The sequence below is a fragment of the Ambystoma mexicanum genome, chromosome 2q (assembly GCF_040938575.1).
Source record: "Ambystoma mexicanum isolate Mex_15411 chromosome 2q, UKY_AmexF1_1, whole genome shotgun sequence".
Taxonomy (NCBI): domain Eukaryota; kingdom Metazoa; phylum Chordata; class Amphibia; order Caudata; family Ambystomatidae; genus Ambystoma; species Ambystoma mexicanum.
Window position 1 is genome coordinate 839,964,885 of NC_090924.1, and position 15,747 is coordinate 839,980,631.

The 15,747-nt window shown below is 48.6% G+C and overlaps 1 protein-coding gene across 2 annotated transcripts in view; it reads left to right on the plus strand.

Moving 5' to 3' along the window:
- LOC138569772 (integrin beta-1) overlaps positions 1-15,452 on the plus strand; it is a 420,457-nt gene extending 405,005 nt beyond the window's left edge. For both annotated transcript variants that reach the window (XM_069648057.1, XM_069648056.1), the window contains one exon: positions 14,093-15,452. In XM_069648057.1, coding sequence (XP_069504158.1) covers positions 14,093-14,158 — 66 coding nt within the window. In that variant the 3' untranslated portion in view covers positions 14,159-15,452. The remainder of the gene's footprint in view (positions 1-14,092) is intronic.
- Positions 15,453-15,747: the final 295 nt, after the last annotated feature.

Below are 15,747 nucleotides of genomic sequence, written 5' to 3' on the forward strand. Positions count from 1 at the left end.
GTGTGCTGAACCCACACAGTAAAGTAGTAAGTAAGATCAATTTCACCTAACTGTTCTTGGGAACAGTAGTTCACCCAAGAAAAGGAATTTAAACCTCAGTGATGCTTCACCGAGGGTGCTGTGATGCACTATACACAAATCGGTTCCCTATGGAGTTTGTCAGACTCCAAAAGCAGTGAAAACATAATATCCTGGTCAGGGAAAAAAAACATGATGGAGTGAGAAAAAGGTCCCACTTACTCAGGAGTTAAAATTAAAAAGTCCGAAGTCCAGCAAAAAAGAACTGGCGGTCTCTAAGGTGGGAGGAAATTAGCACAGAAATGAAAATTCTCCCCAACAGTATTTGCACTACACTTCACGCTACCTCATGTCAGAAACTAAACAATCTGAGGGACCTCGACGCGTGAAGGACCATGGGTACAATAGACTAGCGATAGTATTACTGACACACCCAATTGACATCCCTTTTTGAGTTTCAAAAACAACTCATGTAATGCTCTGCGACTATCACTAGATGTCGGCCTATGCATAGCATGTGAATTGAAGCAGATAGAAGCCTCAGAAATACTATATATATATATCTATATCTGAGGCTTGTTGAATCTGTTTAGATCACATGCTGTGCATAGGCCGACATCTAGTGGAAGCTGCAGAGTATTACAGTTTGTTTTTCGAAACTTGAAAATGGGCATCGACACAGGACGTGTCAGTAATACTATCCCTAGTGTGATGTCCACTGTACCCATGATCCCTCACGCGTCTAGGACCCTCAGATTGTTTTTTTCTGCCATACTGGTCGGAAGCATTCCGCGGAGTTCCCTGGCCTTAGCCATACTTTTGCTAAAATATTGTTATTTCCCCATTTCTCCACCCCAACGTCGAGTCACCGAACATCCACACTCGACGCCGGCAGGGAGAAAGAATCGACCGCCGAGAGCTGCACGACGGATTTGGGCCTAGGAAGGCCTCTGGCCTCGGCCCTGCAAGTAGGGAGAGTGGGGGGTGGACATGCTCTACACTCTTTTGGTATATAGGTACATTCTTATTTATTCCTACAATTATTAGCCTGCTGCCACAAGGTGCGTATGGAGGGTACCCCTTTCCAATTTTGCCTCCAGTGCAACCGCAAGTACCCTTGGGTTGACAGGCACGCCACGTGCAATCTCTGCTTACCGAGGGACCACCCCAAGGCTAACTGCAGAGCGTGTAGTAGGTTGAAACCGAAAACACTCCAGGACCGTTCGATCAAGCGTTGGGCCCACCCGCCAGGCGTCAAGGCCATGGCAGCGGAGGGCGCCTTCAGCGATGGCAGCAACGCTGTGCTTTCGGACGGCGAGGGCAACGTGGCGTCAATTGACAGCCAAGCGCAAGTCCCCGACCTCGGAAAGTCGTCCGGCAGGGCGGCTATGGGGAAGACCCCCGGCGACACAAGCGCTACCCACAGCACTTCCACAAAACACAAGAAGTCCAACCGAAACTCTACGCGCACGCCGAGTACTCGGAAAGAGGCACATACAGAACGGTCCGAATCGGTGTCCTCTGGGCGTTCTCGATCTAGATCGCCGCATGACTCCAGGCGACCATCCACTGTTGCCAGAAGTGCCTTGCTCCCCAAGGTAACGGAGGTTCAATCGTCAGAAGACAAAGCTGACCCCAGACAGCACTCCCGAAGTCGGCGTCAACAGGCTTGCCAACAGCTGTTCCCGAGTCCCAACCTCCACACTCCAGAGATAGGGACACTACCCCCGAACCTCGGCGCCAGGCGTCGAAAGGCTCAGAAGGGGCGAAAAAACAGGGTAAACACTCTTCTACCGACTGGGAATGGGAAAAACAGAGGAAGCACTCTTTGCCTCCTTCCACACCTCAGAAACATTCTACCCCACATAAACAGATGGACAAGTCTCGGTCTTCTGTTATCCCTAAAACCCCTGTTCAAACCAGTAGGTCTAGTCAAGTTAATACAGGGAAAAGCCTTCAAGAAAGAATCATTCCCAGGTCAAGAGAAAGGTCTAGTGATGACAGTCATGTCAAGGATGTCATCATTGGCAGATTTCTACGCCAAAACCCCTGAACACTTTCTCTCTCTTACCCCCAACGGGTCAACTCCCTCAGGCTCTAGGGATCATATACCCCCAAGTAAGAAGTCCCGGGTTGAAGCTCCTACTTCTCCAGCATGGGGTCTGGCATGGATTCACATGCTCATGAATATTCCCCGTCGTCAGGCCGGGAATCCTCGGTAAAGAAAAAGATCAGTATCAGTTTTGTTTCTGATCTGTCTTTCTTAATAGTAACCAATCACTGATCTCTGTGTCATACTGGCCCCAGCTAATGACTGCCCTCTAACTAAGCCCCTCCCCTGGCAACTATCCTCAGATTTTTACCGCACGTTCAAGTGTTGGGAGTCCTCGTCGTGTTTTAGCTCTCGAGCTTTTTACTGCTTTTTTTCGCGCTTTTTCAGGAGATTTTTTCTCATTTTCGGTTAATCGAGCCTCAAGCTCCACCATTTCTACTTCCGATAACGGGACCTGTTTCGGAATTCTTCTACGCCCCTCAAGGGTGAAGTTTCCGTCGAGTTACGCTTCTTGGAAGATTCCAGAAGATCTGTGACCTACCTCAACGGACATGGCCCAGAACAAGGGAAGCTCGACGCCCGGATGCAAGCTGTTCAGGAGCTCCCCAGGATGCGGATTGCAAAATGTTTTCAAGGAGGACGAGCATTCGAGATGTCTCTACTGCCTTCATGAGGACAAGACGCACATGGAGAAGGACTGTGCGTTCTGCAAGAACCTGTTGGAACGGACCAAGCAAGATCGTCGTTCCCGCCTCGCCGCCTGGCTGGAGAAGGGCACAGCAGGTGAGAAGGCGAAGAAAAAGTCTGAGCGGTCTTCCAAGTCCTGTGAGGGCGCCCTGGCGATTGGGGCCCAACGGAAGGCCAAGCACTGCGAGTCCGCGGTCACCAGGAGCGCCGAAAGGTCAGGCTCCTCGGCTGCAAAGCAGGGCGCGACTTCCCCGGCACGATCAACCATGAGCCAGCGCTCTGGTTCGGGAAAGAGGAAGTCCGAGAACTCGGGTAAGCTTCTGGAGAGGCCCCGGTCGATCTCGAAGGGAGCCGAGGGGGAGCGAGGCGATGACCCTCCCCCCAAGGCCAAGGACTTTCGCCAGGACGTCCAGACCAGAGTGTTGGACATGCCGTTCGACGGCAACAACCTGTTTGGAAAGAAGGTGGATGAGTCCCTCCAGGCCATCAAGACAGACACAGAAACAGGCCGAGCCCTAGGAGTCCTTCAGCAACGGTGGCCCTTTCGGATCTCTGGAGGCACAGGGAGCCTCCAATGGATCCAGCTGCGGCTCTTCTGCTTACTGCCAGGCGGCCCGCTCCTCGTCCCAGTTGGCCTACAGAGGCCACGGCAAGCAAGGAGGGTTTTGCCGCCGTTGGCAAGGAGGCCAAGGCGGCAAGGCCTCATCCAAGCAGGACTGAACCGGCCGTAGCGTCGGGGCCCCCACCAAAGCACCCCGGTGGGAGGCCGGCTGACGAAGTTAGTCAGCATGTGGGAGTCCATCTCCACCGACCGTTGGGTGCTGGACACCCTGGCCCGCGGACACTCACTGGAATTTCAAAGGAAGTGTCCTCGCATTCCTCCCGTGGCCAGGAAGGAGAATCACGTCCCTCAACTGCTGTTGGTGGTAAGGGCGATCCTCAAGAAGGGTGCCATCGAGCTCGTCCCCAAGAGGCTCCGGGCTCCGGAGTATACTCAAGATACTTCCTCGTCAGAAAGAAGACAGGCAGTTGGCGCCCCATCCTCGACCTGCGTCGGTTGACAAGTACATCAAGGCACAGAAATTCAGGATGGTCACCCTCCAGCACGTGCTGGGACAGCTGGAGGAGGGCGACTTCCTATCGTCACTGGACCTGGAGGATGCTTCCACATCCCCATTCTAAAAGGACACAGAAAGCTCCTCAGATTCGTAGTCCAGGGGCGTCACTACCAATTCAGAGCCCTGCCATTCGGATTAAAGTCGGCACCCAGAGTGTTCACCAAGTGCCTCGCACCTGTGGCGGCGCGGCTGCGCCTCCAAGGGATCCACGTCTACCCCTACCTGGACGACTGGCTAATCTGTGCAAGGTCAAGAGAACTCGCCGTCTAACACACAGCGAGGACCGTCCGCCTGCTCACGGAGCTGGGATTCGCCATCAACTACCCCAAATCCCATCTGGTCCCGTCGCAGGTGGCACTGTTTCTGGGAGCGAAGCTCGATACAGTGAAGCGACTGGCATCTCCGTCGGAAGAAAGGACGAAGGCCATTTTGGGCAAGGTGCAGCGCCTGTTAGCCACGGATGTGGCCAGAGTCAGGTCCATCAAGTCCCTCCTCGGGATGATGTCCTCATGCATCTACCTTGTGCCCCTTTGCAGACTTCAGATGCGTCCGCTACAAGAGTTCCTCGACGCCCGTTGGATTCAAGGGGCAGGCAGCTTCGAAGACAGGATCCCGCTCGACGATGGTGGGGTGCCCGTGCGCACCTCGCAGCATGCATGGACTTTCAGGCCCTGGCGTATCAGGAGACTAACGACGGACGCCTCCCTGGAGGGATGGGGGGGCCCACACCAGAGATCTCCACGCAAGAGGCCTCTGGCTCCCGGAGAAGAGGTCTCTTCACATCAACATCCTGGAGCTACGAGCGGTGTTCTGGGCGCTCAAATCGTTCCTTCCGCCCCTCAAGGACAAAGTGGTGAGGATCTTCACCGACAACACCACCACGATGTTCTACATCCGGAAGCAGGGAGGCACCTGATCCCCAGCCCTATCCAAGGACGCCCAGGATCTGTGGCACTGGGCCGTCGCCCAGGGGTTGTTTCTAGTTCCCTTCCACCTGGCAGGAATAAAAAACACCATCACCGACTCACTCAGCAGGGAGCTGCGCTCGTGCCACGAGTGGGAACTACACCAGGACCAGGTGGATCGGCTCTTTCAACGGTGGGGCAAACCCCAGATCGACCTGTTCGCGACGGCGACGAACTCCAAGTGCCAGAGGTTCGCACAACTGAGGAGCATGGGTGATGCTTTCTCGTTCCCTTGGGACGGACTGTTCCTGTACGCGTTCCCTCCGTTGCCGTTGCTGCTCCTTCTCATCAACCAGCTCAAGAGGTCCAGGTGCAGGATGATCCTCGTCGCACCGGCGTGGCCGAGACAGATCTGGTTCCCGGACCTTCTGGACTTGTCAGCGTCCCCACCTATCAAGCTGGCGACGGGCGCAGATCTTCTCTCCAGAGAAGGAGGCACCATTCTCCATCACGACCCCGAGTCGCTGAACTTGCAGGCTTGGCTCCTGCAGCACTCGAGTTTGGAGGATACGATATCCCGGCTGACTGCAGAGAGGTTCTTGCAAAAGCCAGGGCGTCCTCAACTCTCAAATGCTATGGACATAAGTGGAAGAGGTTCTCTGTCTGGTGCTGTGCACAGAAGATTAACCCTCTGCGGATTATGGCCCCTCAAGTATTGCCGTACCTACTGTCACTAGCCAAAGCTGGACTGGCTCACGCCTCCAAGATGCATCTGGCGGCCATTTCCCGATACACCAGAACTACAGGATGGGCGTCCTTGTGGTATCATCGCCTGGTGAAGGAATTTATGAAGGGACTATTCCGATAGTTCCTGCCGGTGAAGGCCCCTGCCCTACCCTGGCGTGGGAGCTCAACGTGGTGCTGACCAGGCTCATGGGGGCCCCATTTGAGCCTATGCATTCGGCGCCATTGAAGCTCCTGTCGTGGAAGACAGCATTTCTTGTGGCCATCACCTCTGCACGACGAGTGGGAGAGATCCAGACCCTATCTTGCAAGCCTCCATACTTGACTTTTCACGACACAAGGGTGGTGCTGAGGACGCACCCCTCCTTTATGCCTAAGGTGCCGTCGGACTTCCACCTCAACGAGCCCTTGGTGTTGCCAGTTTTCTTCCCGTCGCCTTCGTCTCCGGCCGAGAGGACTTTGCACTCGCTGGATGTGGCTAGAGCGCTGAAGTTCTACGTGGACCGCACAAAGAGTTTTCGGAAGACATCACAGCTGTTTGTGAACTTTGGGCCTGTGAATCAAGGGAAGGCTCTCTCGAAGGCTTCCATTTCCAGATGGCTCTCCGGCTGCATCATGCACTGTCACCGGTTGGCAAACCGACCGCTGCCCGGCTGTCCGAGAGCCCATTCGACCAGAGCGATCGCTGCTACCACAGCGTTCCTGTCTGGTGTGCCCCTGCTGGACATCTGCAGGGCTGCTACGTGGACGTCGACGCACACCTTCACAAGATTCTACTGCGTCGATCGGGACTCCAGGGAGGAGTCCAGGGTTGGCCAATCAGTGCTGCGCAACCTGTTTGCTTAAGGTGATCCTGGTGAGGAGGTAAGAGGTGCTTAATGTTGAGTTGTTGTATTGCTTAATGTTGAGCCTGTTGCCACCTCCCGTGGTTGTGCATGTGTATACTGCTATGTATTCTTATATTCATGAGCATGTGAATCCATGCCAGACCCCATGCTGGAGAAGGAACAAGTTAGTTACCTGTAACTGTTGTTCTCCAGCATGGGTCTGGCATGGATTCACATGCAAACCCTCCTCCTTCCCCTCTGCAGCTCTTCACTTGGTCATACTGCCACTTTACGTGCTACCAAATCTGAGGATGGCTGCCAGGGGAGGGGCTTAGGTAGAGGGCAGTCATTGGCTGGGGGCAGTATGACCCAGAGATCAGTGATTGGTTACTACTAAGAAAGACCGATCAGAAACGAAACTGATACTGATTTTTTTCTTTACCGAGGATTCCCGGCCTGACGACGGAATATTAATGAGCATGTGAATCCATGCCAGACCCATGCTGGAGAACAGTTACAGGTAAGTAACTTGTTCCTTCAGACCACTTCAGTATACAGGCCTATTCTCAATATCAGGGAGACCCATCCTTTGGTGAGGATCCAGATTTGGGCATGTTGGAAGAACAAACTGGGACGGGCTACTATGGGGATGACGAGGACCAAGAGGAGGAGGACGACAACCCAGAAACCTACAGGCTAGATTCCCCGGTAGATAAAGAACCCCTGGTTAACGACTCCCCTGTCGATAACCAGCCTCTCTTGAATGAAGAGAGGCTGGTTATCCAGAGCGGCAGAATACTTCCACATTGACACCCAGGGTGCTCAGGAAGAGAGGTACTTTGCCGAGGAGTTAGTGGGAGAAAGGAGACCTGTTGCCCAGGCCATCCCTATCCTTATGTCAATTCAAAGAAGGATAGACCCTTCCCTTGTTAATCCCTATCTCACTAGGGTGGTAAACCCCAGAGTTGAGAAGCTTTTCAGGGCAGCTCAAACAGACCCACTGTACATAAGAGGGCATCTGAAACCGGACTCCCTGGTAGTGACAAACACCCGTAAGAGGGCGGGAACACCCTTGTCATTGTCAGAAGCTCCTCCCGACAAGGAGAGCAACAAGATTTATGGCTTGGGCAGGAAAGTAGCCTCCACTTCCGCCTACCAGGCAAGGATTGCCAACTCCACCACCCTGATGGCGAGTTACAACTGCCACCAGTGGGAAGAAGTTGCAGCACTCATAGATTCCGCACCAGAACCCTTAAAAAGCCAATTGATAGCAGAAGGTACTGTTATCAAAAGGCATGCTTGGCTGCGACAGTCTGGGTTCAAAGCCGAAAACCCAGGCATCATTGATAGATAAACCGGTGGAGCCGGATCTATTGTTTGGAAAGGCGGTTGAGGATGTGCTGAAAAATGCCAAGGACGAGTATGAGACACTCAAATCCCTAGGCCAACTAACCAATAAACCCCCAAACCAGAGAGGGAATGGCAATTTTCGTCGCCCACACGGACAAAATTCCCAGAGAGGGTCAAACTATTCCCAGGGGCAGGGTACACAATGGAACAACAGCCAACAGTCGACCCACGGTTATGGCAGGGGTAATCGGAGGACGTGGTAAAGGTAGAGGCAGCCCCAGTAGAGGCGGCGGCATGCCTCCACCAAAGCAATGACGCTCCGTTCAGGGTCCCTTCTCACGCATGCTCAGTAGGAGGACGCATTTCCAACTTCACCCAAGCTTGGGAAGGGATCACTTCAGACGGATGGGTGCTGTCCACAGTGTCCGCAGGATACTGCATAGAACTGTTAGAGCGTCCCCAAAACCACCCTCCACGAAAAAGAATACATTTTCTGGACCACCAGAAGATCCTCCTTGAGGAGATCGTCAATCTTCTAGCAAAGGACGCGATAGAACTCGTCCCGGGACAGGTAAACAAGGGTATTTATTCAACTTAATTCCTTGTGCCAAAAAAAGATTTGACAATGCGCCCAGTATTGGACTTACGGCCTGCAAACAAGTATGTCAAGCCCCAAAAATTTTGCATGACTACTCTCCAAGAGGTAATCCCCCTCCTAAAAAAGGGGGATTACATGGCAACATTGGACATGAAAGATACCTATTTTCATATTTCCATGTTCCCAGCGCACAGAAAGTACTTGCGCTTCAAGGTGGACAGTCGGCACTACCAGTTCAAGGTACTACCCTTCGGGATAGCCTCGACTCCAAGGGTATTCAACAAGGTACTGACGGTGGCAGCGGCACACCTATGCAGGGAGGCAATCCCGGTGTACCCTTACCTGGACGACTGGCTCATCACGGGGGAGACCCCAGTAATTTGCAGAACAAACATTCAAAGGACGATCGACCTCCTCTTCGAATTAGGGTTCTCAATAAACGAGAAGAAGTCAAGTCTGGTGCCAAGCACCTCCACACAGTTTCTAGGAGCTGTCCTAGACGCGCAAGAGGGGTTGACCTTTCCATCAGAGGAAAGAATTCGTATACTGCTGCAAATTCCGCAATATCAGGCCGGTCGCCAGATAACGGTACGCAAAGCAATGCGTTTGCTAGGCATGATGGCGTCATGTATTTACCTGGTCCCCCACGCGCGCCTGCGTCCCATGCAGGAATGGTTGGCGGAACAGTGGTCTCAGGCAAGTGGTCAGTGGGACGATCTAGTGGTCGTTTCGCCAACACTGGTACAAAGCCTTCACTGGTGGACAAGAGAAAATCTGTCCTAGGGGAAACCCTTTTACGATCCCGAGATACAGGCGGTAGTCGCAACCGATGCATGCCTGATAGGGTGGGGAGCTCACCACCTCCACCACACAGCTCAGGCTCTCTGGTCTCACTCAGTGGCCAAGAATCACATCAACCTGCTAGAGCTTCTGGCAGTATTCAGAGCACTTCAAGCGTTCGAGCCCTACCTGCTGAATCTGTCAGTGCAGATCCGGACGGACAGCACTACAGCTATGTTTTACCTAAACAAGCAGGGAGGGACTTGTTCGCCAAATCTGTCCAAGCTTGCCCAGAAAATTTGGATATGGGCACTCAGATGGAAGATCTTCCTGTCATCTCAACATGTTCCAGGGGATCTCATCTCTCTGGCGGATGCTTTGAGCAGAGATCCCCTCCCAGAGGAACACAAATGGTGTCTACACAGAGAAATCGTAGAAGATATCTTCTCATAGTGGGGTTTCCCCACTATAGACCTATTCGCCACAAGCGAAAACACAGTGCCCAGGATTTGCATCCAGGTTCCCCCAGCCAGACTCCCAGGGGAACGCCCTCTGGATGAACTGGTCGAGATGTTTGCATACGCTTTTCCACCAACACCTCATCAGGAAGGTGGTCAACAAGATGAACAGTCAATGACGCTCGTCCTAGTTGCTCCCATGTGGGCGAGACAAGCGTGGTTCCCACACCTACGCAGACTAACGGTGTGCGAACCAATCAAACTCCTGGGCTGGTACAACCTACTGTCCCAGCACCAAGGTCAAACAGTGCATCCTGAAAGGTTGGTCATGACTGACGACCACACATGGAGGGCAATCTTTAAATCCATTTTTACGGGATCGCTCTACACCGCTGCTATGGAACACGGCTTTAAAATACTCCACTCATGGCATCGCCCCCCGGCCACCCTGTCTAGAATGTTTAAAGAGGTATCCCCTTTTTGCCCTAGGGCATGTCAGCAACGAGGCACTTGGTATCACATGTGGTGGGGATGTCCGGTTGTTCAGATGTACTGGTCGGAACTACTCAGTTGGATCAAGGATATAGAGGGGTATTGTCCATCCCAACTTCCATTGGAAATCCTACTGGGTACTCCTATGCCGGAAACAGAACAGAGCGCATTTCCAAGGGTCATTGGGGCCATGTTGAGAGCGGGGAGGTTGGCACTCGCCCAAAAGTGGAAAAGTGCTCTAACCCCATCTAAAGAGGAATGTCTCGGCAAACTTGGATCGATTTTCACCTATGAAAAGCTCACTGCGATAACGAACGACACCATGTCTGACTTTGTGCAGGAATGGACTGCAGTCCTTCTCCACGATGACTGCATATCTATGCGTCTGTAAAGTACTGTCAATGACGCTTCCATTTTATGCCCCCCCATCACCACTCCAGAGTATCAGCTCAGCTTCTAACCCATTGGAAGTCAGCTAGACCCCACTATGTCAAACTGTATGATGTATAGCAAAATGGTAACTGAATGATCCCTCCAACTTCTATAACCTGCAATGTCTCAAAACTTGGTATGTTTAAATGTTGGAGGGGGGATGGGAGTTAATACCAAAAATATACTGACATTGGAGTTTGTTTGATGTAATGTAGGCAGAGAGTGCCTTTGCACCCTGCTTTATATGTATGATGTCAATAAAAACAAAGTTAAAAAAAAAAACAGTGCATCCTCAACCCAACTCAATGAACCTAGCAGCATGACTCCTGAGGTCATAGAGTTCGGACATCTCAAATTATCTGAGGTGTATGGACATCCTAAAGGAATCTAGGAAGCCAAACACGAGGCACTGCTACTTTGACAAATGGAAAAGATTTGTTATCTGGTGCCAGAATAAGCAAGTCAACCCAGTTGATTGCACTCCTTCCACAATTGTCACACACATGCTTCACCTGCTGGATGCAGGACTGGTATTGAACTCACTGAAGGTACACCTGGCAGCGCTGTCAGCATACACCACTTCCCATAACAAGGTGTTGTGGTGGAAGATACCAGTGGTTAAAGCTTTCATGGAAGGAGTAAAGAGACTTCACCCTCCTATTTCAAACCCACCACCAGGATGGGACCTTAACGTGGTGCTATCTAAACTCATGGGCCCTCCATTCGAACCCATGCATAAAAGCAGTTTCAAACACCTGACTTATAAGACGGCCTTCTTAGTAGCAATAACATCTATAAAAAGGGTCAGTGAAATTCATGCTCTGTCAGTGCAGGATCCATTCTTTACAGTTCATAAAGATAAACTGGTTTTACGTACACACCCTAGGTTCTCACCTAGGTTTATTTCTAAATTCCACGTGAACCAGTCCATCGAGCTTCCGGCTTTCTTCCAAGACCCGCAAAGCTCGGCTGAAGTGAAACTACACACCCTAGATGTGCGTAGGGCGGTCCTCTACTATGTAAACAAGACCAGACCGCTAAGGAAAACCGATCAGCTGTTTGTCTCCATAGCTACAGGCAGAGAGGGAGATCGCGTCTCTAAAGGTGCCATCTCCAAGTGGATTTTTAACTGTATCCAGCTGTGTTACTCTTTCTGGAAAAATTCTGCCTTTCACGCCAAGAGCCCACTCTACTAGAGGCATTGGGGCCACCCTGGCTTTCATTGCAAATGTACCCCTTGACACCATTTGCAAAGCAGCTACTTGGAGCTCTATTCACATTTTTACTCGGCACTACTGCATTGACACCCATTCCAAGACAAATACTCAAGTGGGACAAGCGGTTTTAAGACATTATTTGCTCATGACCCTTCTCATATCCCACCTCCTTCTTCTAACACTGCTCGCTAATCTATGCACAGCATGTGATCTAAGCAGATTCAACAAGCCTCAGAAGAGATACATTACTCACCGTAATCGTATTTCTGATGCTTGTATCTGCTTAGATTCACATGCGACCCACCCTTCCTCCCCTCTGAGAGAAGGCGCATGGATGCTTGTAGTCCTATCTATCTGCTTGGATTATCTGTACCCACGCTTCTCCTCATGCTACCTCATGTCAGAAAAAATACAATCTGAGGGTCCTAGACACGTGAGGGATCATGGGTACAGTGGACATCACACTAGGGATAGTATTACTGGCAGGCCATGTGTCGACGCCCATTTTCGAATTTCGAAAAACAAACTAATACTCCTCAGCTTCCACTAGATGTCGGCCTATGCACAGCATGTGAATCTAAGCAAATACAAGCATCAGAAATACGATTACGGTGAGTAATGTATCGTATGTGTGTGTGTGTGTGTGTGTGTGTGTGTGTGTATATCGATCTTGCTTCAGCTGTCGTTTCCGCAGTTGGTGGAGGAGCACTCCTTGGTCCCAAGTGAATTCACAAAATCAGGAAACCAAAATGCAAAATTGTTCCACTTTATTTAGGTATCACAAAATTCCATAAAAACATTGCACATCCTCATGGCAAGAAAGTTTTCACAAGCCACTCACATTGTGGCCCTCCCAAGGTAGCTGGCGCATAGTAGATGGAGTCTACGCATTTCACGGTCCACTGACCGCTTGTTCACAACTAATGACCCAAACATTGTAGAGGGTTAAAATACCCCATGTTACATGTGGACAGACATAGAGAAGGACTACCCAATCTATCTGTTGAAAAACCGTGTCGGCCATTTTGGAACGGGTCTGTTCTATCAAATGGGTTTGCCATACCCAGGCTGCTAGTCCGTATTATGTATATCTCGGCCCTCCTTGTTGGGTAGCATGTTGTGAAACCCATTTGGTAAAGGTACCAGTAATTTACATAAGGTCTGTGTGTCCCAGCATAGTGCTTGTCGTTGCCTCTTCATTCTGTGGTGGAGATCACATGACCTGCTGCATAGCCCTGTCAGATAATACTCTTTGGTAATACCAATGGTAGTAGAAATACAGTGCTATTATAAATAATGAAATACATTTCATATTATTTGCAACATAGCTAAAAAGTGCATAGTGCTATCAGCATAAGCATAAAGTGCATAGTGCACATATTACTTAATCCAAAAAAGTATTGCAGATGACTCGCAGCATAGCTGTAAAGTGCATAATGTCAGCAGCATGAATATATATATATATATATATTTGAAAAGATAATAAGAAAATCACCCTTTTTTTTTTGCTAATGTAGCCCTCAGGTTCATGTAATTGCTAGTAATTGTACTCCTTGCTGAGACCTAGGTCTCGCGCAGCACTGTCCCATAACTTAACACCTGACAGTTTACTATGCATAGCAGTGTGAAGTGCGTTTTGCGATGTACTATTAGGTTGTGGTCAACTTTGCTGCTTATATTTCCAGCAATCCAATTCCCCCCTGAAATGAATGCATTAAAAACCCATCCTTTTGCCTTATTAAACCAAGCATTCCTTGGCAGTTTAATCATAAACGGAAATATACATATTTTTGAAGTCCATGTTTCTCACATGTTTGAGGTCTCACAGAAAACTAGAATGCGTTAAAGATGTATACAAATGTTTATAAAACATACATTCAAATTGCAACATAAACATTGCTTTCTAAATGAGAGCATTGTTTAGCACTGCGACATTTGCAACTGCGCTGTCTGCAAGTGAACAGTTGTGTTGTGTAGGTTTATAGCTCTTAGATTACCACTGCACTGCATTCCTTGCACACCAAATGTTTTACTAGGTATATTCCTGAATAAAGAACCGGTTTGAAAAATGCCTTGCTTTCACAGCTGTAAAATCATACATGTTTGTGCTTTGAGTGCAGCTATATAGAAGCTGGTCCTGTGTTTTCGGTGTTTGCATGGCCAATTCATCACCACTAATTCAGATACTTCCATACTGGAGTAAAATATCATGACAGTATTCTTACTTTCCGCTGTTCACAAAGTCGATGCATCTGTATTAAATGTTTTAAACAAGCCATGCCATTACTTTGTGGTGTTCTAGCACGTACTGAAAATTTAGCATGAGCAGTAACTTGTTTAATAATGTATTGCTGAGAATTGCTTTTATAATAACTTTTTGTCTTGCTAATCCAAACATTTATTTTCTTTCTAGGGTGAAAATCCTATTTACAAGAGTGCTGTGACAACTGTGGTCAATCCTAAATATGAGGGAAAATAAACTGCTTATATTGTACTCTTTACAACACTGTATGCAAGTAGTTTTTATAAGTTTTTATAGTCAAAAAGTAGCATTATAGCAATACAGCAATGATTTTACTAACCAGTTACATTTCGTTTTCCTATGCAATTTTAAATAAATGTCCATTCTTTGTAAAGTTTTTAATTTCTAAATGGGTGTAGTTGGTGCCATGGGACTGCCAGAATACTAAAGACTACAAATGATTTCTGGCTTGTAAAGGGGATCATTTTATCTTTTGAACCTTCTCTAAAAATGTTGTTTTTATGATGCCTTTTGAAAACCGAGGCAATGGTTCAAGCCATCTGTGGGGGGGGGGTCAGGGAGGGTGGGGGGGGGCTCACTGTTGCGTATCAAGTATTACAAGTATTACTATTGTGCTTTAGCTTTATAAGGGAAAACTGGGTTTGAATTCATAGACTACAATAAATGAAGACAAAGCTTTTTGTTCATTTGCTTAACCAATGCTTTCAGAATGTTAACCATTGTGTGCCTAATTGATGCTGGATGAATAGTAAAAAAATTAAAAACCTTGAATTTCTATCTTTTTTTAGTAGAAAAAGTAGCTGACTGACAGGGTAGGTAGAAATTGAGCTTTTCCAGTCACAAAGCTTTAATAAAAGGCAGTATTCATACTATATAATAAATATGGCAATTTTTCTGGAGAGCATCATTTGATCAATGGGAACCAGTTCTGTTGGGTCGTCATTTCAAATGAGGTGAGACCACATGCCCCAGTGACGCCAAAAGAAGAGGCTTGATGTGCCCAGTAGGTCTGCCTTTGTCATGCATCAAATGGTAATTTATGGGTGCCTGTTCTACCTCTGTGGAGATATTTAGCTAACTTTATATCATTGCATTTGTTTAAATGAAAAGGTTTAAGAATGGCTTTGTAAATTCAAACCCTGAAAAAATGCCACACATAATATTTATAAAGGTGGTTCCTCTGTTTGGTGGGTAATGGGCATGTTTATTTTTTTAAAATAATTATTTTGAAGCCTGGTGCTCCTCCCCATTCTGTTTTAAACCTTTTTCTTGGATGTTTTGCGCACAACTTTATCTTTTGTTGCAGCTGTACATTTACCTTCTTGTCCCTGTTAACATACAGGATTTGGTGCCATTAATAGCAAGTTTAGATGCCATGTGATCATTGTACTATTACCTAACTTGAATTTTTTTGTCACTCTTGTTTTAAGTGCCTTTTTTATTTTAATGTGTTCACTTTTTACAGTACTGTTATTGAAGTTATTTATTAAATAAAAGTAACTAAAACAAATCATTTATTCTGGTTATTTTGGATGGGACCACAAGTAACAAGATGTATCACCTGCTATACACCTGCAGTCATTATCCATTCGATGATTGAGAACCACCTGCCCTCCTAATGGCAGGTCCAGAAACTGTTACTCTGTGCTTCAAAGGTTGTGTGCTTGCTGTTGGACCACTGGTTCTCCCCCTTGTGTTATCTGCACAACCAAAGTCCCTTCCTGACTGGGAGGACTGTTAACAAATCTGTAATACATGATTCTTTTATCAACGCTCGCCTCCTTTGCATCTTTTTTCAATCTACT